At 32.9% G+C, this 26,839-nt stretch overlaps 2 protein-coding genes across 4 annotated transcripts; both read right to left on the bottom strand.

The window, feature by feature from the left end:
* Positions 1-8,308: 8,308 nt before the first annotated feature.
* LOC131596425 (uncharacterized) lies at positions 8,309-14,649 on the bottom strand. Of its 2 annotated transcripts, XM_058869070.1 has the most exons (8): positions 14,462-14,647; positions 14,305-14,361; positions 14,125-14,219; positions 13,812-13,944; positions 13,129-13,555; positions 10,452-10,797; positions 8,769-8,846; positions 8,309-8,590 (listed from the first exon to the last, which is right to left on the bottom strand). In XM_058869070.1, the coding sequence occupies exons 5-8, from the start codon at positions 13,548-13,550 to the stop codon at positions 8,540-8,542; spliced, it is 897 nt and encodes a 298-aa protein (XP_058725053.1). In that variant the 5' UTR covers positions 13,551-13,555; positions 13,812-13,944; positions 14,125-14,219; positions 14,305-14,361; positions 14,462-14,647; the 3' UTR covers positions 8,309-8,539. The 2 variants fall into 2 exon arrangements, with proteins under 2 accessions (XP_058725053.1, XP_058725054.1); XM_058869071.1 differs by lacking the exon at positions 13,812-13,944 and having other exon boundaries at positions 14,462-14,649.
* Positions 14,650-18,416: 3,767 nt separating this feature from the next.
* LOC131596423 (DNA ligase 1-like) lies at positions 18,417-26,256 on the bottom strand. 2 transcript variants are annotated; one of them, XM_058869068.1, is made up of 9 exons: positions 25,878-26,256; positions 25,466-25,581; positions 25,260-25,388; positions 24,813-25,043; positions 24,631-24,725; positions 24,154-24,241; positions 23,811-23,942; positions 18,893-21,340; positions 18,417-18,776 (listed from the first exon to the last, which is right to left on the bottom strand). In XM_058869068.1, the coding sequence occupies exons 4-8, from the start codon at positions 24,909-24,911 to the stop codon at positions 21,149-21,151; spliced, it is 606 nt and encodes a 201-aa protein (XP_058725051.1). In that variant the 5' UTR covers positions 24,912-25,043; positions 25,260-25,388; positions 25,466-25,581; positions 25,878-26,256; the 3' UTR covers positions 18,417-18,776; positions 18,893-21,148. The 2 variants fall into 2 exon arrangements, with proteins under 2 accessions (XP_058725051.1, XP_058725052.1); XM_058869069.1 differs by having other exon boundaries at positions 25,466-25,559.
* Positions 26,257-26,839: the final 583 nt, after the last annotated feature.

The following is a 26,839-nucleotide window of genomic DNA, read 5'->3' as shown; positions in this document are numbered from 1 at the left end:
AATTGTCGTTAATTTTGTCATTAAATTTTAAAAATCATTGCTAAGTTGCAGGAGAGATAAAAAGTGTTGATGAAAAATTTTAGAACGACTATTCTTTAAAAAAATTTGTTTAAGGGATTAAAAGTAAAATATGAGATATTTAAGAGGACAACAAACATATTTAACTCATTTTCTTTGACGAGAAAATCATATCTAATCACTTTTTAGATAGATATTAATTTTTAAATTCTATTTATTACCTATTAATAAATAACGGTTAATAATAATTCTTTTAGTTTGATAATTTATTGGTTAAAATTTCACACTCTAAATAAATAGAATAATGATGCAAATTTAAATTTTTATCTACGACTTGAACTGACTTAAAAGGACTGAATCATTCCTTGTTTGCTATTAAATCTATACTAAACATTTTTTTTAAAAGTGGCACAATCTTGTTTCTTTTAAAAACCAGAAATATCTTTTGGAAGAATTATTTTTAATATGTTTACAATATAAAATTATCTTTATAGATACTTAAATTCTTTAAAAATGCAATTTATGTTATATCATTGTTTATATTCTTATGCACTAATAGTATATGGTGGTTGAACCATAAACGATAGATGAAGGGGAATCTGTCTAGTTAGGGCCACATTGAGTGCTTCCAATGCACTACTGCAGGTGAATTTACAAAGTTAGTATTCCAACGCTTAAGTTAATGAACAACTAAAGAGACGTGATAATATGCGCAAGAGTGAAATCATATATGTGAACAATACGTGATAGAATTTATATATGAATGACGGTTCGAACCGTTTCGTACTCCCCAAGGTGAGATATAGGAATCATTTGATCAAACATGATGGTGGGTGATCCTTGGGTGGAAAAGATTTAATGTTGGGACTCTCTAGCACTACTATACTTGATCTTAGTTGTGTCGTGGAGGTATCTTTTGGGTTGAATTTTCCCGTGATTGGACTTTTTTGTCTTTTAGGCCTTTGCCCGACCCGAAACAGTTGCCTTTCAAGGCTTCGTTATTGCATATTAATGCGAAGGTTTGAGATTGTCTAGCTGTCTTCGTTCACTGTCTTGGCCTTCTCGTCGGGGTCATGGTTCATGGAAGTAGAAAAGATTAGTGAATGGAAGCAAGTGACTTCGAAAATAAGTGCATTAAATGTCAATCTTGTCATCGAAATGCTTTTTCAATGTCGCTTTTATAGATGACACTAGGTCCCCATGTAAGGGTATGTTACTGGAGTTTTGAGTACTCCACTGTCTTTGCGATATTGAGGTTGATCTCCCCATTAATTTCCTCAATCGAACTCTTTTTTATTCCGAGTCGTAGATCTTCCTTCTTTATTTGCTATATAAAGGGAGTGTCTTCCCACAACTTACGTTTCCGTTCTTTATTTCCTACTCCTCCTCCTTGAACTCCAACAATATTTTTCCATGTTAATTCATCATTCTTTCTCTGAATTCACAATCTACTTTTGGTTTTTTCCTAGATGATCCCCTCAGCATCGTGTTAGCTTCATTTTCACAGTTTCTTAAGGTACCATTTTTATCCTTCTTCGATTATTGTTTTTCCCATTCTTTCTTTTAGACATGGCCAACCTAGGAAATTTTCCGACAAATTTAATGAACATATCTAGTGAGGACGTAATAAGTGATTCCTCGTCGCACATTTGAGTAGTTGACCCAGAGGCAAGGGGTATTGCTCATATGAAAATGGTACTTCCCCTAGTGAATCTCATAATGCTTAATGATAGCTCCGACTATATGGGGTTCTATTAAAAATTGCAGTGAACATATGGGTCCTCAACGTGGTGAGAATGCAGGAGGCGCTATAGAGGAATATGAAGGAGCAATATGGTCATGACTTCTCCTTCCCTGAATCGTAATAGGTGGATCCGAAGATTTTTTAGGAGTATCGGGGTGATTTGAGGGTTCTCCCTTATATCAAATCCATTAGGGCCCTAAATGTTCGAGAACCAAGAAGTTAGGAAACACCTTGAAACTCGAGCACGTTCTAGAACTCAATGACGTAATATTCTTTTTTGTAGATAGTTATGAGGAGATGGTTCTAAAGGATCAAAAAGGCCTCAAGCTTCTTGAAGATACCAATCAGTACCATTAGGTGGATGTATAAGTGGTAGGGATAACATATATATTCACTAAGGCCTGCAAGTTAAAAAACACTCACCGAGATGTAGGATCGTCCTCTAGCTGGTCATTTTCTCACGTAAAGCCTGGGAAGAGGTTGTATAGCTTTTGTAGCGGATGCTTGGTCTTTCTTAACGGGTGTTTTTTCCCAAATAGTGTTTAGGCTTCCCTTTAATGATTTTTAAGTGAGGGTCTTAAATCATTTAAGGATTGCTCATTCCAAACTGTATCAAATGAGTTGGGCGTATGTGAAGGTGTTTCAATTTTCTTAGGAAAATCGAGAAGAAGTACCGACTATGTAGTTATTCTTCGATGTGTTTAGTGTGCAACGTACTTTTTCCCGAGCAAGGCATGTACATGGGTTGCTTTCACTTCATCAATCAAAGAAGATGTTCGGTATCTTCGTCAATAACTTGAATAATTTCATAGATCGTGTTTTATAGTTACACCTCAGAGTCGCGATGCCCACTCAAGTTTATGTGTACTACAAATAACACTTTGTTCTACCCTCTAGGTTTGGAGCCCAGTAGATATAGAGATAGATTTCCAAAGTATTGAATATAAAATCACTTCTCAAGGGTTTCGAACACGCATGTTGTCCCTTCAGATGAAAAGGGGTTAAAGATTGATCTAGTTGATTTATGGGAATGTTTGGGTTGTGAGGACGAGGTTGACCCTTCATACGTGCCAGTGTCTCCATAGAAGAGGCAGAGGCAGTACATTGACACGGAGTCAGTGGTGGAGGTGGCCATGAAAACATGGAGCTCTTTGGGGAAATAAGGGAACTATATTTTCTATGTGTCTTTTTTGTTTCTTAAATATTTTATCTAACCATTGCTTTCGCTTTGTTTTGCAGATAATATAGCCCTTATTCCTGAAGTGATCAAGAGGAAGAAGGCATTAGTGAAGAATACTCCCCCACATCCTCCAATAGATCCTACTCCAAATGTTTTGAGTTTGGCACAAGGGGAAATTCTGGGAAAGAGGTAATGCCCCAAATGTGGAACAAGTACGACAGATGCATCTCAAGCGGGAGGAAAAATAGGGCCATAATAGTTCGTTGTTAGATTTCTCTAGGAAAAATCTAACGATTAGTAGCGGGAGAGTATTGTGGACAATTAAAAGTTTATTGGCATTGAATCTACAAAGAAAGATATAAGTAATGGTAAATCTTATAGGGAACTACTTTCGAAAAGGTCTAATTCAATATTGCCTGCAGTTGAGCATATAATTATGGGCAACAACTAGAGTGTGCCACTTACATATTTCTACGGTAGTTTCATATGGTAAAAGGGCCTCGTACTATGAAGGAAGTACAATGTGGCTTTCCCGATGAATATCATACTTATTTTCAGAGGTTTTTTGATGCCACAAAGAAGGAATCGATGGCTCAAATGGATTATTATTGGTGCCAAGTTTCTGCTATGATGGTGATTGGTGCAGGTTGTCGAGGAGACGCCTTAGCTTCGGGAAACCTGAAAAAGGAGATTGAGCTCTTGAAGAATTAAATGTACGACCTCCTGTTAGAACATAACAATATTTAGAAGGAGTTGCTCGGGGTGAACGAGCAACTTGCCGCATTGAAAAAGGAAGTAGAGCAATATAATGCCCCTTCCACTCTCTTCGCTAAGATCACCCTCTTGGAAGGGCCGTTGAAGGAGAATGAGAGGATTCTTTGGAAGGTTTGGTATTTTCTGTCTAAGGGGGAGAAAGAATTGACTGATGCTCGAGAATCCCTTATTTCCACGATAACTAAGGTAACAGAGGCGAAAATCGCCCTAGCAAATGAGAAGGAGGATTGTTCCAAAGAGGAAAAATCCTACGATGAGTGTTTGGGTGCATTACTGAAGGAGCTCAATAATTTTGTTAACCTTAACATGAACATCTTCAAACCCCTTCCAAAATACTCTAATCTATGTGGAGTTGTTGTGCCCAGGCGTGTAGATCCTCAGATACGAGTTGGATGAAGAAAAAAGGTGATGACGGGGAAACTGGTCGCCTCTGAGGTTAAGTTTTGTATCATATGATTAATTATTTTTATTTTTCCTGATAGTTGCATGGCCCCACGGTGTTTGTAATTGTAAACACTTTACAAATATATGTTTTTTTTGACTTCACTCTATGATTTATGTCGTCTTCCTTTCCTTGCTTGTATGATTTCAATTCATCATTTATGTTTGGGGACAATTTATTTCATCATTCTTTATATTGGATGATTTTATTTCATCATTTAGTCTCTAATGATTTTATTTTATTATTGCTTTGGTGTGGTCAATCCAATCTCGGGCTTGTGTTGACTTGGTTGGAAGTTGTCCTTTAATTTGACATCTATAGAGATTGCGCCCGATCTAGGGTTTGTTTCTATTCCATTCCCCTAGGTGAAAACCCAGTTCAAGGTCGGTGTATTCGGGGCTCTACCACCTACACTTTATAGAGGTGGTTAATCACCATTTTACTATATTTTATCCTCTTATTTTAATAAAATTTGATAATCGTTCAGTGTTTTGAATATTAAATTTAGTTGATTATGCAAGCTTTATCATTTCTACGAGGTTTCCAATGATTAAGGATGTTTTATGAGTAATATGATGTTTTAGTACATCTTTTTAACTCACGCGCACAAGGAAACCATTATGATGTTCTAAATTTACACTCACATATCTGGTTGTTGGTTTTCATATACTCAACTCTTTGGAACTCTTCACTAATGCGTCTCAAAGTAGTTCTTGCTATCGAACCATGCAGTTTCTCATAAAAATAGATGGCTGAGATTGAATAAACACTTTTGTATGATTTCCAATGGTTTGGAACTTATAAAAATATTTTTCTTGTGATCTTATAAAACTGTACACAAAAAAGAGTCAACATTTTTATCTTGCCTTTGTTTACTTTAATAGTACGAACCCTCCATATGAATTTAGGGTTGTTGCGAATACCACTTTAGTAGATTTAAAATCCAAACTCGAGAATATCTTACACCACATAGATACTTAAAGAGTGGTTAAGGTTGTTTTTCATTCTCTCACGATTGATTTTGACAAAAAGATAAAGTTTAGTAAGTTTGAGCTCAAGATAGAGGATGATGTAATAATTATGTGGAGTACATTTTACCATTTCAAAACTAAGGGACCAATCGAGGTAGATGCGACATTTAAACAATAAAAATTGTGTTATGGAAATGCTAAATTGTCCCATCATAGTTGTTGATTATGATATGTTATTTTAGATTTATGTTAAGTTTTATGTTACATCTAGATGTTGTTAAGTTTATGCTATGTGATGTTATATTTAGTTGTTGTTAAGTTTATTTTATGTTATATATAGATGTTGTTAAGTTTATATTAAGTTTGTATCATGTTATTTTATATGAAGTTGTTGTTAAGTTTTTGTTGAGATTATGCAACGATTAGTCATGAACAAGTAAGACGTCTATAACGCTCAAGTAATAATACAAAGATAAATCATTAATAAGTAATAATACAATGTCAAAACGTCATGAAATAACAAAAAAGTCATACATTAACAAAAACATTATCCAACAAGTAGTAGTAGTATTAATAAATCTATAGTGGCCCACCACGTGTAAGTGTGCAATATGTGTTTCTAAATCATAAGCCTCAAAATCTAAGTTTATCAAACCATGGGTTATCAGAAAGAGCCAATATCTCTTGCAACCTATGTCGCTTAGTCATACTAGATGGTCGAGGTGGTGGTGGAATGTCATATGGAAGTCTCATAACAACTGAAGGTCCAACAACATTGGAAGGGTCAATTGGTTGTGGTATGCTCTGCACATAGCTAAACAAGTTGAAACACCTCTTGGAAAGGTAAATAGTCACTAGACACTCCCAACTAATATAACCTGAAAATATTGTAGTGTCATCAAACTCTCGATATTCCCTATGATCAATGTATGGTGTCTAAATGACATCATCAAGGGGTGAGAGCGTCAATCCTGTGTTGGTACTCTTAAAAATCTCTTGGGTAAGCATACTTGGATCTCCATCTTGTTGTCTGTAAGGAACCATCAAGGATAGAACCCCCATCATGGTTATCTCAAAGGGAGTGAAAATGCTCGTAGATTCAACACTACAATAAAACATAATGTAGTAGTCACTGGACTTTCCCAACTAATATAATTTAAAAATACCGCAGTGTAATCAAACTCTTGATATTCTCTTAGAAAGGTAAATAGTCATTGGACTCTCCCAACTAAGACAACCTGAAAATACTACATTGTCATCAAACTCCCGATGTTCTCTATGGTCAGTGTATGGTTTCCAAATGACATCATCAAGGGTGAGAACGTCAAGCCTGTGTCAGTACTCTTAAAGGTCTCCTGGGTAAGCATGCTTGGCTCTCCATCTTGTTGTTTGTAATGAACCATAGGGAATATCACCCTATCATGGTTATCTAAAAGGGAGTGGAAGTGCTCGTAGATCCAACATTATGATAAAACATACAATTAAAAACCACATAATTTACATAATACTAGCAAAAAAAAATACAAAAAACATAGACATGAAAGTGGCCCATATAACTAGCAAATTTCCTCATCACAAATGCACTAGCTTTTTCCCATCCCCATCCATGAAACTCCAATGTCGGTGAATAGTGATATGTACCTCACATCAATGTAGACATGCGAATTATCTTCCAAAATAGTGCATCTAACTAGATGTATTATGTATACTCTAACGACACCTCGATACACCACATGCTCCACCAATAATACATAAATCTCACCGAGCCAAGAGAAACAAAAAAGGACATCCTTGTTAAACTTAAACTTCTTTAGAACGTTATTCCGTGTAACACACAAGAATGTCTCTCCACTAATTGTAGCCAGCTCAACACTTATCAATTGACAGGTAAAAAAGTTACTTGCGATGGGAAGATAAAACGGGCTAGAGACATCTTTCATGGTGATCGTTATTTTCCCAAAAGGAAGATGGAATGAAGATGTCTTCTTATGTCATCGCTCCACAAAAGTAGATAAGAAGTGTCAAACATAGTAAACGAACAACACACTAGAGAGAGTAAGCCAACATCGTCCACTAAACTCATGACCTCGATGGGATGCCGTCTTGTCATAATTAATTCATACAATATTATTTATTTTAAATTAACAACTAATACATATAATCAAATTAAATTAATCGAAAGACAATATTATCACGGTATTTTGTCAGCACTATAAGGTCTATGGACCCTCCTAAAAACTCATATGATGTAGGGCTCCAATATCATCAATTGGATCGTGCTCTATATCGTGCTTATTTCATCGAGTATATAGAGTGCCAAGTGCAATCTTGGGTGAAGGATGTGAATTTCCCGATGATTTAATTTGCCACACCCAAGCTGAATCTGAACCCCCTTATTTTTGCTTAATTCCTAAATTGTCCGTGAACAAATTTGGGGTGGCAAGAACGAAATTTCGAGTAATATACCAAATTTCTGGTTTGAATTTTTTCTTTATAAAAAAGTTATACTACCAGAAATTTTGAAATTTCTAGTAAAACATTTTTTTGGTCGATAATAAACTACCAGATTTTTCGAAAAAATCTAGTAATTTTTTTCAAAAATTTCAAAAAAAAATCCAATATTTTCTAGAAATTTCGGTAAATGCAAAAATAAATTTTAAATTTTTTTATAGCAACCATCATTAGGAGATGCCAAGTTTAATTTTTGAGGTGGCAGGTTAAATGTTCAAATTCCTCATGCCAATAAGGCCTACAATAATGAGGCCCATTGTATTACCAAATTTGGTACTTGGAATTAAGTTAATGAAATACCAACATTTTACTTTCAGTTTAACTAAATTTTACAAAAATGCACTAATTCTAACTCAATTTTTACAAAAATACATTAAACTTAACTCAATTTTACAAAACTTTATATAACTTCACATGAAATATCTCCAAACAATAGAAACTAAATTCATTCATTCAGAGAGACAGCAATAAAAGCAAACCATATTCAACAAGTAGACGGTTAAGGACGGACCAAAATGAATGAAGAATTTCTAACCAGCTCCGGAAAATTTTAAATGGTCAACAAGAATGTTTTATTTTGGGGAATGATGGATTGCTCACTTGAACCATTTTTTAGTTTTTTTTTTTATTGACATGTAAATCCGACATCCCAAGCTTGAAGCCTGTCCTTAAGCTGAAGACAGGTTCCTTATCCTTGACAATTATATGGAGACATTTTTGAGAACAAAGATGAACATGTTGGTGAGTTAAACACCATCAAAATCAAGTACTCATTTATATTCGATTTTGCTTTATACACCAACAACTCCAACATTTCTCACAGCATAAAGCAAGAGTTTTTTTTTGGTCTATTCCTTTGCTATTATAATTTATACCCTTTTCTCATTTCCTTGCTTCTTCTATTCAGAGTCGGAGTCCATGTTACCCATTGCTTTTAAGCCTCTTGGTCTCTGCATAAAATTCCAAATTAGCTTTTCTTTATTCATGTGCAAAAGAATCAAAACACTAACTAGTGGTTATCAGGTCAAGTCAAGATATATATAAAATAATATGATAAGCAAGATTAAAAAGTACTAACAATATTCTTTCTTAAACTCTATTTCAATTTTTTTTATTATTTATTAGTACCTTTTTGGTTATTTTCTTCTCTCTAACTTCATACCGTTCCAAGGTGAGATCGGAGAGCCATGTACCTGGACTTACAAGCTGCAACACAGCAAATAAGACTAATGATTATTTGGAGCCTATAATATATAAGAAAAGGGAAACTATGAATATATAAAAAGAATTAATAATTAAACAAAGATATTTAATAATTAATATTAATGTTAATATTTATATTTATATTTTTGTTTAATAATATTAATGTTAATTAGGTATGAATATGCTTAAATACAGCAATAAAAGAAAGGGAAACTATGGACAACTCATCCCATTTGATGTTGTTGGTAAGTGTATGATATTTTTATTTATTTTTTATAAGTATAGTTTGTGGTGTTTTATTAATATATTAATATGTAAATATAAAAAATTAATGATATCCAGCTTGCAACATTTGCTTTCACACACCCACAACACAATCAAATACTATATAAATATTGAGACCTAATTTAAACCATAATGAAATTGTAATAGAAATATATATGTTTAGTCAATGAAATACTATTTTTGTTTCTAATTGCTGTAAAACTTAGATTTTATTCTTTACGATATATACTACTAATTTGTTTTTTTTTTGTCTTTATTACAATGAATAAAACAAAATATTTAAAGACTAAGAATGAAATACGTGGAAGAATAAAAAATAAAATAAAAATATAACATAATTTATCGTGTGTGTAAAAAAAAAAGCAAATCCATGCGTGTAGATTAATTCAGATATTGATTAGGCAATTGACGTGGATGTGTCACCTAATTAAGTGACTTTTTCTTTCTTTTTCCCCTAACTAAAATATTTTTCTTTCCTTTATAAGGACCAAAATATTTATAAATTTCCAAATTGCAACAAACAAAATTTAGAATAAATTTCAACTTTATGCTTTTTATATTATGCCCCTAGATAGCTCCACCACCCATACTAACAAAACAATTGGATAGCGGTTATCTACCTTCATCACCTTGCAACTTGCATTTCAACATACAAATTTTTTATTTTATTTTATAATATTAAAAAAAGCTAAGTGAGTTGAATTAAATTTTTTTTTAAAAAATACAAAAACTCGTATGATAATAAAAATTTCTGAGACTATAGTACTCGATGTGAATCATGGTCCCGTCCCGTGGACACGTGTATGCCAGTCTATAGCTGCCAACTTCTATTTATGGCTTTTCCAGGCATATACTAGTCGGGTGCAAAGGAAAAAGAAAAGAGGATGCCCACTAAAAATTTGTACTAGTTTTTTTTTTTAATTATTAAACTAAATATTTAAATTATGAGAGACACAAAAAAATAAGATTAAGGATAACTATCAATTTTAAGAAGTACTATAATGAAAAAAATTATAGGCTATGAATCAGAAAAATGAAAGTACTAAAATAAATATGCATAATATTCATTTATTTGAGAGAATATACTTGAAGCTCTAAAACCAGACCAATATTATGTGCCAAATTATACCATGATTGTTGACGACCATTTCACCATTTCTAAACTAAGATCATGCGATGAACTGAACACCTCTAATTTTATTTTATTTTTATCAATAACGATTAAATTTTAAATTGCATCAAATTTTCCAATCCAAGTATTGCTAAATAAAGTAAATTAGATTGGAGAACATAAAGCAAAAATTTAAGGAAAGTAGAGCTTACATTGAGGGTTCTTTGTATCAATTTGGCTCTTTTTTTAGGTCTCTGAGGAAGCTTAGAGCCTTTAATAGCCATGAAATCTTCTTCCTTCTCCTTGTTGGTCAAGGCAATCACAAACTTTGGTGGCCACACCGCTGGAGTCGCATCACCACTCCCTGAAGACGACCCCCCACCTTTCTTGCCATCCAAAGCGTTATCAGAGGAACCTGCAGATTTATTGTTGTCATTAAGGTGGGTGTGGGTCCCTCTTTTATCGTGCGCACCTCTCTCTGGTGAAGCAATTCCTCTAACACTTCCGTTGATTTGGGTTTGTGTTCCTCTCATGGCACCTGAACTCTCTGTGTTGTTCCTAAACATCAAATAGAACAAGGGGAAATTTTTTGATTATTTTATGTTTTGTTAACCTAAGAACATGAAACATGACATGATAAATATGGAAAAAACAAATATTCATTGAGAAATAAAGAATATATGTTTGTTAGTAAATAATTAAATAAATAAATAAACAACTAAATAGTTTTTGAGAAATGGATTTACGATATTGACCTTGAGAAGTTGGAACATGAACAGGCTTTGTTTTGTGTGTGTGTGTGGATAATGGATTATACAACTTATAAGGTGGTTTTTGGTTTTTAGGTTTGTTCGGTGTTGTGTCTTTAACTTTATTTTTACTTAGATGAAAAGGTTTAGGTAGAGAGGGATATTTGAGAGACATAGAGGTATGTGTGTAAAGTGAAGGTGGTTGTTCATAACGGACACAGCTGGTTCCACAAAAGGATTACAACCGTTGGATCTAGATTGCTAGAGAAAGATGAAGTTTACTTTATTTATTACTACTACGTGTTGAAATGGAAAATAGGATGTACCAGATCTAACACCTGGTGTATCATCCAACGGCTGTAAATGAGTTTAGAATAACACGTGGAGGAAGACCCGCTGCCCCATGTCCCGACAAAAGCTTGTGAATATTATTATATCATTATTATTATCAAACCTCATCATGGAATTTTTATAAATAAAATAAAATGAAGGGTTGTTTGTTTGTTTGTTCTGCTAATACGTTTCGGTGTTTTTCAGATCTAGATCCAAAAGGTGCAAGCAAACAAGGTAGTTATGAAAAAGATCTTCAAAATACCCTTGACCCAAGGATTTACAGTTAACCTCTATGATCATATTTAGAAGTGTATCATATCATATGAATATTAAATATTAATCATAATCAATATCAAAGCATTTGCAAAATAAGAAAGGTTCAATTTGCAGACACAAAAGCAGCACTAGAAGAATGCATACATAATGAACATATCAACTACTAGCGTGAAATAATATAAAATTTAAGTTAGTCTTATCTTAGGTTATAGTCATAATAATAGCAATAAATTTTGAAGAAAGAAAAGATGGGGATGTTGTCACGCACTCACCGTGAGCTCCTGGTTTAATTCGGATGAGACGTACGCGAGAACCTAACGATTGGTGAGTGGACAAAAAATAAGGTTTATGGTCATTATAAGTGTGTATATATGTGTTATGTGTATGTGTATTCAGCACAAATACAGCAAAATATCTATCGTCAATGCCACTTAAATAGAGAGAATCATCTAATTGGCTCGCCAGCAGCAATCACATCACCACCACAATTTATTTAAATTATAAGATATGGAAAGTATCGCTTATCAAAAAAAATGGAAAGTATCATTTTAATCCTTAACTTTTAAACAAGGTGGAGTGATAAGGTGGCTTTGTGGAAGAACACGAGTTGAAGTGATAAACAAGTCATGCTCCAAATACTAACAAAATACAGTAACTAACTGTTAACATTTGTCATTTGTAGTCTCTAAAAATAATCAACTTGACTTACGAAAGTTTAAACATGGATAGTTCAATTTTTTATCTAAAGATTTAGATCTCAACAAATAAGTGGTTTCAAAACTAAAATCAATCTGAATTCGAAGAAAATCACCCCCAACTTGAAATCCAACACTTGTTTAATCATGTTTTCTTTTCTTTTTTTGTCAACTTTAATCTATTTAAGTTACAATTGTCTCAAAATCTGGTAAAAAAAACTTAAATTGGGATCCCATTATGATTGCGATTTTGATATGACATAGAATTGCAGTTAAATGTCATCTTATTCACAATTTATTTGCAAAATCATAAAGAAAATTGAGGCAAACTAAGATATAAATATTTTTTTACAATCCTAACTGATGGTGCGTTCAATTAATCACAATCACACCACAACATTAATTGAAAACCTAATGTTTCATTTTAGATCGACTTCAAATCCATATCGATCAAACAATGTCTCACTTTGATGCTCAACTCAAAGTTCAGTCATTGAAAACCTAATATTTCATATTAGATCGATTTCAAATTCATATCATTCCATCAATTTCTTACTTTGATGTCTCAACTCAGAGTACAATCGCCTATAATTCCTTAAAACCTTAACGCATCTCGCGATTCAATCACAATCAATTTTCTTTTCTGAACTCAAATCGATCGCTAAATCACAATCGCATAAATTAGCAAAAGGAATAAACACAAAAAAGTTTCATTTAACAAATCACATTACAAGCACTTTTTATTTTTCATAAAAAAACATTTGCTTAGTCTTAACATACTTTATGTATGGAATCAGACAAGTCAAAAGAGGGAAAAGTATAGAAATGTGAAATACCTGAGAATCCTCGGAGGAGGTTGCTGCGGAGAAGGAGCACGTTGACGGAGACTAGGATACCCGTTACTTTGATTTTGATTATTATGATTACGATGATTATGATTATTGATAATGCTATTATCAGTTGCAAGCCGGTTTGAAGTATCTTTCTCGGTTCTAACTACTCTCCGGTCCACCCGAACTGTTGTCCTATGAACCGGGTTTAAAGAGTCTTGTTTAACCTGTACCTTCATAAACCTTAACCGCTTCTTATTCCCCCATTGCAACCCTAAATCCGACGTCGTTGATTGTCTGAATCCATCCGAGCTAGCTCTCAATAACAAAGAACCATCCCCTCCTAGATTTTTGTCTCTATCACCATCTCTCAAACTAGAACTGTTGTTGGTGCTATTTTCATGGTTGTTATGTGATTCCTTATCCATCACCCCTATCATCATTGTCATAAAAAAAAAAAAGGTAAATTTCAATTATTGTTATTATTACTGGAAACCTAAATTATTAAAGTTCATGTTTCAGTTAACTTGAAATTAGAGTTAGATTTTTATTATCTGCAAAAATACAATTATAAACAAAGACTTATAATTAGTCATGAAACATGCAATAATTAAAAAACGAGAAAAAAAATAAAAAATAAAAAAAGCATTGAGTCGTGAAAATTCATGCAATAATTAACAAAGACTTACAATTAGTGAATAATCAATTTCTTCAAGCACATCACCAACCAAAAGAAAATGAGACAGTTTTCAGATTTCTTGCAAAGATTTTGAAGATAAAGAGAGAAATCCAGAACTGCTTCACAACTATCGATCGTAACCACTGAAAATTGAAAATGAAAAATAAAATAAAAAAATCAATTAATACTTTCAATTTCAAAGAAAAATTTACTCTTCACTTTCAATTTCGTCAAGTATATAAACTTTCTAAATTAAACCGAATTCATCAAAACCGTTTCTTCAAGATATTTTTACTTTAATTCTGTAAAAAACAAATCCATACCTAAAATCCAACTAACATTGACATTTCAAAGCTTCGATCTACGAACTTTTCTTCACAGAATCCATAATTTCGAAATTTTGCAGCGAAGTGTGCATCTGCATATAAAAAAAATTCAGAAAAAAATTAGTATAGATGAAGGAAACAGAAGCCAAAGCTATGAAACTGTGAAAATTTCAGCACCTTCAAAAAAATGCACTCTTCAGAACAGAATTAACTTCATAATTAACAATTGAAAACCTGCAAACACAGAAAAAAAAAGTTGAAATTAGCGATTCTCGTTGAAGAAGAAACAAATTAGAAATTGAAAATTTGTATAATTATAATTAAGATTAGAAACCTTATAATTTATGTTGAATAAATTAGTAGATCCTTAGCTTTAACCGTTCAGTGATGAAAATTAAGATCTTGAATTATAGAGTTAGGTTTTGTAGATGAAATGGTGGAAGAAAATTGAAAATTGAAAATTGAAAAATGGATTGTTGTTGTTCTTCGTTCTCTTTGTTGTGATGATGAAATGAAATGAAATGAAATACTCTGTTTTTTGTGTGAAGAGCGTTGGTTTTATACATCTTCTGCTACGCTCTGAAGAATCCTGGCCGTAGATTTTGTATCTTGTGGTTGTTGTGTACTCTTTAGTTGAACCATCCATGGAAACCCGTTACGTCGTTTGTGAGAGTCTTTTTGCCGTTGGTTTTATCTAAACGGAATATGCAGAACCGTCAGATCTTTTGTGTTAATTAAGTGTATTTTACTTCTTCTTTTTAGTTTTTAGATTTGCAATTTATGCTATACTAATTGGGCTTTGTGTACGATAGACATTGGGTAGATCATGAAAATTTAACTTTGACACCGTATTTTATACCTGCCACCTCCTTAAATAGAACGTTTTTACCAAATTATCTCTGTAAAATATTAGATTTTTTGAAATTTTCGTTATTGTATCAGAAATTTCATATAAATATCGGAAATTTTGTTGATTTTACCAATTTTACCGTGTCTGATGCTACATATCAAAAAATTAAAATTTCCGATACCGGATTTTTCAAATTTATGGTATGTGGAGAAGTTAAAATTGATGCCGGAAATTTGAAATTTCCGGTACATGAAAAATTAAAACCATCATGGAAACAGTGTATAAGAGTGCACATCACCACCACATGTATGCAAATTTTCGGTTGATGTATAAAATTTTCCGGTATAAGAGTGAACATCACCAATATTACCAGAAATTTGAAATTTTCGGTATATGAGAAATACGGGAATTTTGAAATTTCCGGTAATATTGAGACTTAATTTTTTAAATTGCACCGGAAATTTAAAATTTCCGGTAATATTGGGACTTAATTTTTTAAATTGCACTAGAAATTTTGAAAAATCTAGTAAATGGATACCGGAATTTAGTAAAAAACAAAAAATTTCTGGTATAGATCAAAAAGAGGTACTGAAAATTTGTTTTGCGGTATCGAAAATTTACTTTTTGATGATTTTGGCAACAGTATTTTTTTCTAAAAAAGGGTAAAAAATTTGAGTAAGCAATATCAGAGACATTTTGAGAATAAAGTAAAATGGGAGTGGCAAATATAAAAAAGGAGATGACAAGTTAATTTCTCGTATATCATGTAGGCTTTGGCTGTAGGTGAAAAAAGAGAATTTCAACTAGCACCTCTAAGATAATACCTGGCACCCCATATCTTATTTAAAATTCTCATTTTATTTTATTTTTATTAATCACATGTAAATAAAACTCTAATTGAAAATCTGAATATGACTTTCACCTGTGCACATCATCGATTATAGTTTTCTCCATTGAAAATTGGCAGATTAACTAGAAAATGATTGGAGGTAGTGCTTTTATTCGCCATGGCTAGAGATTGAGGATAGAAATGGTGCTACTAATACCAATTTTTTGGATAACCTTTATTATCAGTTATTTGATAAATGATGATAAATTGAGAGAAAATTAGAGAGTGGTTGAAGAAAAAGAATTTATTTGATTATTGTATATATTGTGTATGTTTCAATTACAATAAGGGATGATATTTATAAACACACTAGTCATCAAAGCAAAATTAAAACTAATCATCTAAAATAAAATTGATATACTAGTTTAGGTATATGATTTACCCCGAGTATATTTTTAAAACAGTCTGAAAACTGAATTAATATTTAACTGTATCTCACAACACTCTAATACAAGAATATAAGAGAACAAAGAAAATCAAATACAAACTTAAAGTGCTTTTGACTGGTGCATCTTATAAAGATAAACTTGAATCCTTTATATAGCCTTGGACTTCCTCTTCCTTGACAAAACTAAACGATGTGGGACTTCTTCAAACATGTATATTTTCAACCAGCCCAACAATCTCCACATTAATTGAAAATAATATATAAGCTTCCATTGTCTTCACCGACAATCATACTCCACCATGAAGAATATCAAGAGTATATTTTTAATCAATCTTAACACATAAAAGCATGGATCAAATATCAACATTTCTCCATGGACTTTAACCTTCCTTAAACCTGACAAGATAGGATAAATATTCCATTAGCACATTCTCCATGATTGTGAGAAATGCTAAGGGAAATAACTGGGTAGAAAAGAGGGGCTACCACGAAGGGTTAACCCTCCATATATGTATGCAGAAATACATAAATACATAGCGTGAAACGAATGAAGAGGAGAAATATGAACATAGGAGAAATAAATGCAGCAACGAGAGGAATAATCCAATATGGAAACAAAAGTCAACAACGCCAAAAGTCAAACTTATAAGGGATGATCCAAGAAACATTTGAAATACGCTAAGAGCTAAAAGAGTGTCTAGAAGAAGAAATAAGCGATAATAGTTTCTATTTATAAATAGACCTCTTAGAACCAAGAGAACTTAATGTCAAAGAAAAAGCCTCAAATGTTAAATATGACGAAATTCTAAATTTCTCTTTACTTTCGATCTTCATTAACTTTTATGTTGAAGTATTTGCAAAATAGCATGAAACACAAACAGTACACTAGAGTTCACCATCAAATAAGAACTCAATCCTCTTTCGTGAACGACATCGCTCTTCTCAAAATCAATAAGGAAAATTCCTTATGTGTACAATTAGTATTGAACATAACAATAATAATAATAATCTATATTTCATGAAAATATTTAACCCCGTCTCTTGATCTCTCACCCACCATGCGAGTTGTCAAAATTGCTCCTCTATTTCTGTAGATGTACTTCCGGAAGTATTTTTTTAAATTGAGTTTTTGAAAGAAATATAATTGATTTAAAATATACGGTTTAGTCCCTACCAAATTCAGCGCCAATCACCACTGAACCAACTAACGATTGGTAATTAGTACATTATTTTGATATAAATAGTAATATATTTATTTTAACCAGTACGGAATGAGATGATAAATATTAGAATTTAAGAAATATATTATTATAAATAATAAATACATTAAAAAGATATAATAAGGAACAATGAGAAAAACTGTTGAGAAAAGTATTAATTATGCTCTTTTTATTATTTATCATTGTAATAAATGATTAAAAAGAAAGAGAAATGATACGCTGACATTAAATTTGACATTTACACCTATATTCATATAGTTCAATATACTTTGTTTTTCTTTTATTTATTAGTTTTTCTATTTTAAAATAATTATCATTTAAAATTTTTGCACACAAATTAAAAAATACAATAATATTGTTATAAGACATTGCATTTTCATTAAATTAATCTTATTAATGTGTTAAAAGTAGTGTATAGAGTAAGAATTAAAGGTCACGATTGAAAAAATAACAATTATTTTGATATTGAAAAGTAAGAAATACAATGAAACGAGCAGCCAGGAAAGTCACAAGATGAAATCAGTGAAAACAAATGATATAATAAAAATAGACTTTATCCCAAATTTGATTCCAAGAACAACTCTGAAACCAATTTGGATTAATGAAAGCTCTGTCTAAAAAATTTAAACAATCAACAATATGAATTTGTAAGACACTTTCCCCCCTTCTATTACTATACCATGAAATTCACTTATGAGTTTTAATTATCAGTAGGGGAATCACAACTCTTTCTTCTCTTCTCGTGACTGCCTGCACAACATTGTTAATTAACAAACCCAAATAGTTTCATAACTACACGATAGAATTTAGACAACTTCTCAAGGTTGTCATAACTGCTTTTCTTTTTGTTCAAGTTCTACTAACATGATCCTTAATTATGACAAACTCTATTCCTCTAAAGTCAACCAAACCAAGTTTCAAACATATGACCAAAAAGAGATCTATCCGTGTAAATTTCATAGCACATCAATTGAAAGCTAGAATATCAAAGTTTAACCACTCTGTGTATCCAAAAATACATGGTCTTCGCATTTTTAGCCATATATGACAAGGACGGTAAGAAGAACCTAGCATAAAGTTTGAGAGATGTTCTATAAAATTCGACAACCAAAGATACTCAAAATAAAGATTATTTGTTCATCAGAATCGGTGTCACTTAGCTCCTCCACGCCCATAGAATCTAACCATTCCTCTTCATTTCCCTCACTATCTTCCGGTATGTCTCCAAGATTACCATCATCCTCTATTACAAATAGGATACTTCCATGCAAACAGGATGTGCTTGGAGAAGGGGTTAAAGGCCTACAGTTCAAAAAATATATACATTAGACTAGAAGTAATACAACGAAACACAAATGAAGTCATACCCAAAAGGCAATATCCATATTTAGAGGTATACAAAAAATTATAAAACTTACTTGGAAAACAGGCTATGAATGTAATTCATGGCAGAAAACCAACACAGCCTGTGGGGTTCTCTAATTATAACGTTCTTCTCTACTTTCACATCAGTGGGATTATAGATATAATGGAAGAAGTGGAGTACCAAATATACAGTATTCATGGAGACCCACTTGAAGAGAAATTGATGTGTAGTTAATTCTAAATAGTTGAGTCCAAGAATTTTGGACTCCAAACTCTTTCATTATCCATACAACAAATTTTGTACCGAGAAAATCATGAGAAAGACAAAGAAAGTTGTTCATTGCCAAAATTTTGTGGCAGATGCAAGTGATTGTATTTTTCAGTGAAAAGATTCAGTGATATATTAAGAAATGACTCAAAACGTGGTTAGACATAGTTGTGAACAGTACCGATCAAATAAATCTCACCATTAAATTGAAAAGGATCCGAATTCATTATGCAAACAGGAATCAAAGGACAATTAGGAAGTTTTCTCCAACAAATATCATTAAAGCTGAAAACTCTAATCTGAGCTATGATTGAAAGATGGTTTTCTTTCGGTTGAACACGCGACACATTAACTACCACAACCTTGTAAGTTTTAGTTGTATCGTCAAAACCAAATGCAAACGTGTAGAAACCTTGGTCGACGGTGTTACGGCATAAAAAAAAACCTTAATTCTGCCAACTTTGTTCTAGTGGTAGGGTTCAATAAAGAAAATAAATATTTATAGAAAGCACCATTTCTATAGTAACCAATTTTATTAATGAAGAGCGAGCATAGCAATCCCTTAGCGAAACCAATTATCTTACATATCAGTGGAACCGTGGCATTTTGTCGCCGGAAGCAATTTTATTCTCAAGAAAACTACTCGCGGGAAATTATTGAACATCGAATATTTTGGCGAGGAATAAGTAGGCGTGAGTATGAGAGATGGATTTTGAGAGAATACTAGAAAAGTTTTTCTAAAAATACTGGATCGGAAATGCACCTGTTCCAAGACTCGTTAGTGTTTTGAGCTCCCCAATGTTCTTGATGCTGAGCTTCAGTAAGATCATCTGCATGACAGACTTCGGAAACGGAGCAAAACCACCACTCATCTAGTGTTTTGGATTCATATGGTTTCTTGGGAGGAGGAATTTCATCGCAAAGTGTATAAGTACTTGTTGATTTAGCCTAAACCAACACGTTCTTATCCACTCTGCGATGGAAATCCTCCTCCAAGAAACCATCTGAATCCAAAACACTAGATGAGTGGTGATTTTCCTCCGTTTACGAAGTCTTAGTCATTCAGATGATCTTAGTGAAGCTCAGCATCAACAACATTGAGCAGTTCAAAACACTGAACAAGTCTTGAAAAAGGTACATTTCTGATCCGGTATTTTTAGAAAACCTTTCAAGGTATCCTCTCAAAATCCATCTCTCATACTCACACCCACTTATTCTTCGCCAAAACACCCTATAAGCGATGTCCAATCATTTACGTGAGTAGTTTTCTTGAAAATAGAATTATTTTCGGCGACAAATGTCACGGTTCCACTAACATCTGTCAGGTAATTGATTCCGCTAAAGGATTACTATGCTTGCTATTCACTAAGAAAATTGCTTACTAAATGATTATCTAAATGGTAATTTTCAAAAGTATTGGTTTTCTTTATGGAACCCTACCACTAGAATCAAATCGATAGAATTAGGGGCTTTTTTTATGTCGTAACACTGTCGACCAATGTTTCTACAAGTTTGCATTTGGTTTTGACGATACAGCCAAAACTTATGGTTTAAACTTATGGTTTTGACGATACAGCCAAAACTTACAAAGTTGTGGTAGTTAATGAGTTACGCGCTTAAACTGAAGAGAATCATCTTTCAAGCATAGCGTAGGTTAGAATAATCAACTTTGATGATATTTGTTGGAGAAAATTTCCCAAATGTCTTTTGATTCCTATTTGCATAATGAATTCCGATCATTTTTAAATTAATCATTCATTTGATTGGTACTGTTAACTGGTTGGCACTTCCCAACTATGTCCAACCACGTCTTGAGCCATTTGTTATTATATCACTGAATCTTTCCACTAAGACATACGACCGTTTGCATCGGCCTCAAAATACGCAATTACTTCCAGCCAGTTCTTAGTGTTCTGGACGACTTTCTTTGTCTTTCACATGATTCCCTCGATACAGAATTTGGTGTGTGGATAATGAAGAAGTTTGGAGTCCAAAATTCTTTGACTCAACTATTTAGAATTAATTACACATCAATCTCTCCTCAAGTGGGTCTCCATGAATACTTTATATTTGGTACTCCGCTTCTTCCATTATACCTTAATACCTTTATAAGAATGAAGGTAGCATCCACGACTTCGTCGAGAAACTTTTGTATTTCCTCGGTATCATTTGATGTTAGTGACGTTGCAAACTGAAGCAATCCAGATTTCTCCTCAAATGAGGCATAAAGATGCTGCAGAGAGAAAACTTGACCATAATCAATATATAGTTCTTTAGGATACCATCATTCAATTTTAGAAATTTTTTTGTCTACATAACTTTTAAAGATAATTTTTTTTGTTTACATAACTTTAGGATACCAATTGAGAATTTTATTTGCAGTGAAGACTTTTATATAAATAGTGACAATATCACGATGCCTTTACAATCAAATTTGCAAAGGATGCACCATAAGTAGAATTGGAAATTACTTTCTTAATATTATTTCAAAAGCAACTGAGTTCAAAAGCTACTTAAATAGAATATACCTAACAAGCTTAATTGAGGGATTTGAGGCCAATATAATCGGCACAAATAATAAAAATATATTTACAATACTGCTTTTCAGGCTGGTGAATGAATATCTACCATTCTCAGGTTGCAAGTAAATTGGTATAATCTTTCAATTAACACACATGCCAACTGATTCCTAGAGGGAATGTGGGCTGTAATTATCAATCACCAGTCCAGCTTTTCTCTGATAAAATGTTTGTCTACCTCAATTTCTATTGTCTATATGTGCTTGGTGTGCCAGCAAGTAAAGGCTAAGCACCTTCAACCTATTGAAATATCTGAAAAGAAGTAAGAAGCCATTGCTATAGATTTCGTTAAGGGTTTACCACAAACTTAAAAGGGTTATGACTTTGTGGGTGATTATAGACTGGTTGATCAAGTATGCACATTTCTTACCTGTATAGAGTCATAGACTACCTATACTTCATCACAGAATGCTCAGCAGCATTTATTTGGAGGATATCGTCTCTTTGCATAGCATGCTGATGCTCATTATCTCTGACCGCGGGCGGAGCTTAGTTTTGGAAGTATTTTCAATCTGCACTGCCGAATGTTGGTTTGGAGTTGACCTAGTAGCAGGAGTGGAGACTAGATTGAATCTTTGTCCAACTTTCCATCTTAAATTGATGGTCAGTCTACGAGGACTATACAGATTCTGAAGGATATGTTATGCGCTTGTGTTCTAGATCTCGGAGGGATTGGGATTGATATTAGCCTATGATTCATGAAACTTGCATATAATAATAGCTACCAATCTAGTATTCAAATGGCGCCGTTTGAGGATTTGTATGGTAGGCGGTGTCGGTCTACATTAGGTTGGTTTGAAGTCGGAGAAGCTAAACTAATGGACCCATAATTGATTCAAGTTGCCATTGAAAAGGTTAAATTGATTTGTGATCGCTTGGCTTTGTTTGGATTGATGGAATCGGATGGAGTGGAGTGGAATGGAATAGAATGATATTCCATTGTTTGGATAATTTAAAAACCTGTGGAGCGGAGCGGAATGGAGTGGTATGGATTCCTTTCCATTCCATCACTTACCACTATATTCTTTTCCCTCGGATTTGGGTGGAATGAACAATTTGCCTTGTTCCGTCCTAAAATTTCCAAACAACGGAATGATATCTTCGTTCCTCTCCGTTCATTTTATGATATTCAAACATAGCCTAAGTGGTAGCTCAGAGAAGGGAAAAGTCTAACGCTGATAAGTAGAGTCGTCCTTTAGATTTCGTAGTTGGAGAACATGTATTTTTACACGTTTCACCAATGAAGGGAGTTTTGCAGTTTGGCTTGAAGGCAGAGTATTTCCAAGGTTCATTGGGTCATTTGAGATTTCGGAGAGAGTAGAAACTGTAGCTTATCGCTTGGCACTTTCACATTTCTATAAGATAGCAGTTTATTTGGTCTTTTACATTACTATGCTTCGGAAATACCTTTATGACCCTTCTCATGTGATTAGTCGAGAAGAAGAGCAGTTAGATGAGAATTTGTTATGCATTGAATATCTAGTAGCTATAATAGATAAATGGGAGAGACGTATGTGCTCAAAGAATATTGTCTCAGTTAAGGTTCTTTGGCAAGGACCGTCGGTCCAGTGAAGAAATGAAATAAGGAACCTTAAGAAGTAATGCATGCAAATATCAAACCAAGGTTAGTAGACTACTTTTTCAAGAATGCCATAGAGGAAGGCATTATTTACATCTAGCTAAGTAATGTGCCACTTTCTAGATATAAGCTTAATTGCCGATCTAGATATATCAGTCTGTGAGCTGGTTACAACTACAGATTTCGGGTTGTGGCATTAAGTATTTGCGACATTCCGCTATCCACGATACAGCTATGACAGTTTTGGGATTCAACGTGGAATCCAAGATTGACGACATTATTAACAACACTAAAATGAATACAACTATTATATTAAAGTACCAAGCATTAGAGAATTTGGAGCAGAATAGTGATGGAACAGCTCATAGAAGATGGTGTCCTTATGACATCGTGTTGAAGGTATGTGGTTTTTGATAGAGAGAAGTGAAAGATCAAAGACAGTAAATTATGTAAACACGGTAATTTGATATGATTGATATTGTTATTGGTATACAAAGAAACTAGATTGGTCAATTTGAGTATCTTAAAGGTAAGATAAGAGTTACCTCTCTACGAATTTTCAGATTTTCCAGAAGCAGTGCTTGGCCATTAAGATACAACAAATCAAAAGCAAATATGCATACATCAACATTAATGCCACTCGCAGCTACATTTTTGCGGGAGCGGGTACTAAGCACCTGTCATGATCTTTAGATTATAACATTGTCTAATCTATACTCTTCGAGCAAAATATTAGAAATTGGAACATTGAATCCCCGTGATAAAAAAAAAGACGTTAATTACAAAATGATTCAATTTTAATTGACTGCCAAGGAAAAAATTTTAGACAAACAACTAAATGATGTATATTGAACCATTTAAAAAATACAAAATCGGTATTGGAATTACCTGGAAAGGAAAGAATTTCTGTTTTGCACGATCGTATGCAACCAATTCACAATCAATAACAAATGACGATACAGTTCTTTTCTTCAACCTGTTCACTAACAACAAATATCAAAAACCATGATGACGAAATATTTGTACTGGGAAGCAACAGATGTCTTGTTTCTCATGGAATATCTAAACAACTCGTCGTTATTATGTAGTAAAACATGTAGTATATTAAATTATCCCTAAGGTTGAGTGCTTGTCTTCTTGTAACAAAAGCCAACATATTGTTAACATAATATCAATGTAATTTCTATTTTGAATAGTCATTTACTCCTTATTATCCCTTTAAACCTACATAATTAAACCCTGTAACCTTAACAGTTCTATCCAGTGCAGCTTCATGGTGTTAAGAAAATGTTCATCACTGGCACAAAAAGATGTTGTGGATCACAAGTAAAATTAATACTCTAAATTAAGTGTTTTTTTTTTTACCTTGAAACTGCAGCCACAACATCAGGAAATTTTTCAGTGTTCCGTTGAGCATTCCTACTATAAATCTCAACTGAGCCATTTTCCATGTAATGTATCTGTCTCGACAGAGATAATATTATTAAGACTAAATAAGAATCATAATCAGACTATATTTGAAGGAAATATAGACAGTGAAGCATCACCTGAGCACGTTCTCCGTCGTATTTGTATTCACAAGTAAACCCTATATCCTGGAACTTATTTAGAGCTTCAGATACACTCGTCATTGATTTTGACAGCATAGGCTCAACCGGAACACCAACAGTAAAAACACATGTTGTTGGAAGTCGCCATATACCATCAGTAAGCAGTGCGTGTACTATTTTTCCATAGTCAGGGAGAACCGAATATACTTGTTTAACAATCTTTGCAGCCTGATGCAAAAAGAAACACAAGTAATAATTAGAAAATAAAATCTAATAGAGTAGAAATTGGTAACATCACTACAATGCTAATGTACTGACACCCGTCTCGAACTTTAAAAACCAGAGCAAATATTGTCAATGGCCCCATCCTCAAAAAGAATTAGTAGCTTAAATTGAACAAACTAACTCCGTACCAAATTTCAAAATCTCAACCAAATGAAATACCTCTTCTGAAGGAGACTGAATTTCAGGAGGAAGTTCAAAATGTTCTTTAGAACAAAGGGCTCCTTGGCCCAATGCAGATAATAAAGTTTGGTCACCATATCCAAGGCGCAACTCTTTCTAGAAAACAAACTGAACAAAAAAGATATTAGCAAATAGGCAGTTGACTACGTCGTAGGGATTTATAAAGATAATTATCAAACTCCCACCTGTAGCAAAGGGGTTAGATATACAGGTTCGCAGTCGGTTGCAGCAAGAAGAAGTGACTTTATATCATTCTTTTTCTTCTCTCGGCTGTCTTTTCTGGATTCATAAGTGCATTAATCTATAAATAAGCGGAAATATTAGAAAACTCTAGTTCTTATGTAAAAAAATGTTTGAAATCCCGACTGACCATGTCTATTACCAGCATACATTTGTGCTCACCAGATGGAAAACGAACAAATTTAAAGATTGTAACAAACACACAACATAAAAATCAATGACAACTTAAAGCTTAATTAATAAGCCTTGGCTTTATCCTTTTGCAAAAGACGTGTACTGAAAAATAGAAAATTAAGGAGAAATGAAACTATATACTGCACACAAATCAAATAGAAAAAGTGTAAACATTACATATACCTTTACAATGGAGTGAAAGGTGTTGAAAACTTTTGTTATAGTCAATGCATCCGGCTTCCGCAGCATAGATTGAGAAAAACGGATAGCTTTGGCAACAGAGCCCTCAGTTCTTCTATGGAAGTAGAAGAAGGAGCAGATGGGAGGCGACAAAACTTGGTTAGGGTTTCCGGATTTGGGGAGGGGTGGGGTTTTTCTTTTCTGGTCGGATTTCTTCTTTCGAGCGCCCGACATCAGTACATCAAAGGCGGAAGACGCCATTTCAACCAACCACGGACGGAGCCTAGGGCAGCAGGACAGGAGCGCGGGAAACATTCACAGATATAGAGAATCAGAAATAAATTAAAAAGTATGGAGTGGTGGAGGCTTTTGAGACTATGCTCTTCTGTCCTGAGTTGAATATATCAAGATTTTTTTTTAAAAAAAAGTGATTAATTTATACGTTATATTATCGCTTCTTATGTAAGAAATTTATAAAATAAATAAAAATACGAATATTTTTGTAGAAACATATTATTACTATTATATTATATAATTAAATTGAATTTAGTTTACAATAACAATATTTGTTTAGAAAAAGCTTTTTTTGATGAAATTTAAATAAAACTATTAAATAAAACTATGTAACATATATTTTTTTGGCTATTTTTAATTAATTAATTATTAAAGAATAATTGAAAGTGATAATAATGTAATTAGTGGAATTTAGAGTTTATATGTGTTCTATTTTTAAGACATTATTAATTAATTAATTATTAAAAAATTGAGAGTGATGATAATGGAATTAGTAGAATTATTAACTTTCATAAATAAATAAATAAATGTGTACTAATTAACCATAAACTATCAATAATATATATATATATATATATATATATATATATATATATATATATATATATATATATATATATATATATATATATGTTATAAATATAAAAATAAATGAAACCAATAAAAATAGT

The sequence above is a fragment of the Vicia villosa genome, linkage group LG4 (genome assembly GCF_029867415.1).
Source record: "Vicia villosa cultivar HV-30 ecotype Madison, WI linkage group LG4, Vvil1.0, whole genome shotgun sequence".
Classification (NCBI taxonomy): Eukaryota; Viridiplantae; Streptophyta; class Magnoliopsida; order Fabales; family Fabaceae; genus Vicia; species Vicia villosa.
This window is presented reverse-complemented; position numbering and strand designations above follow the sequence as displayed.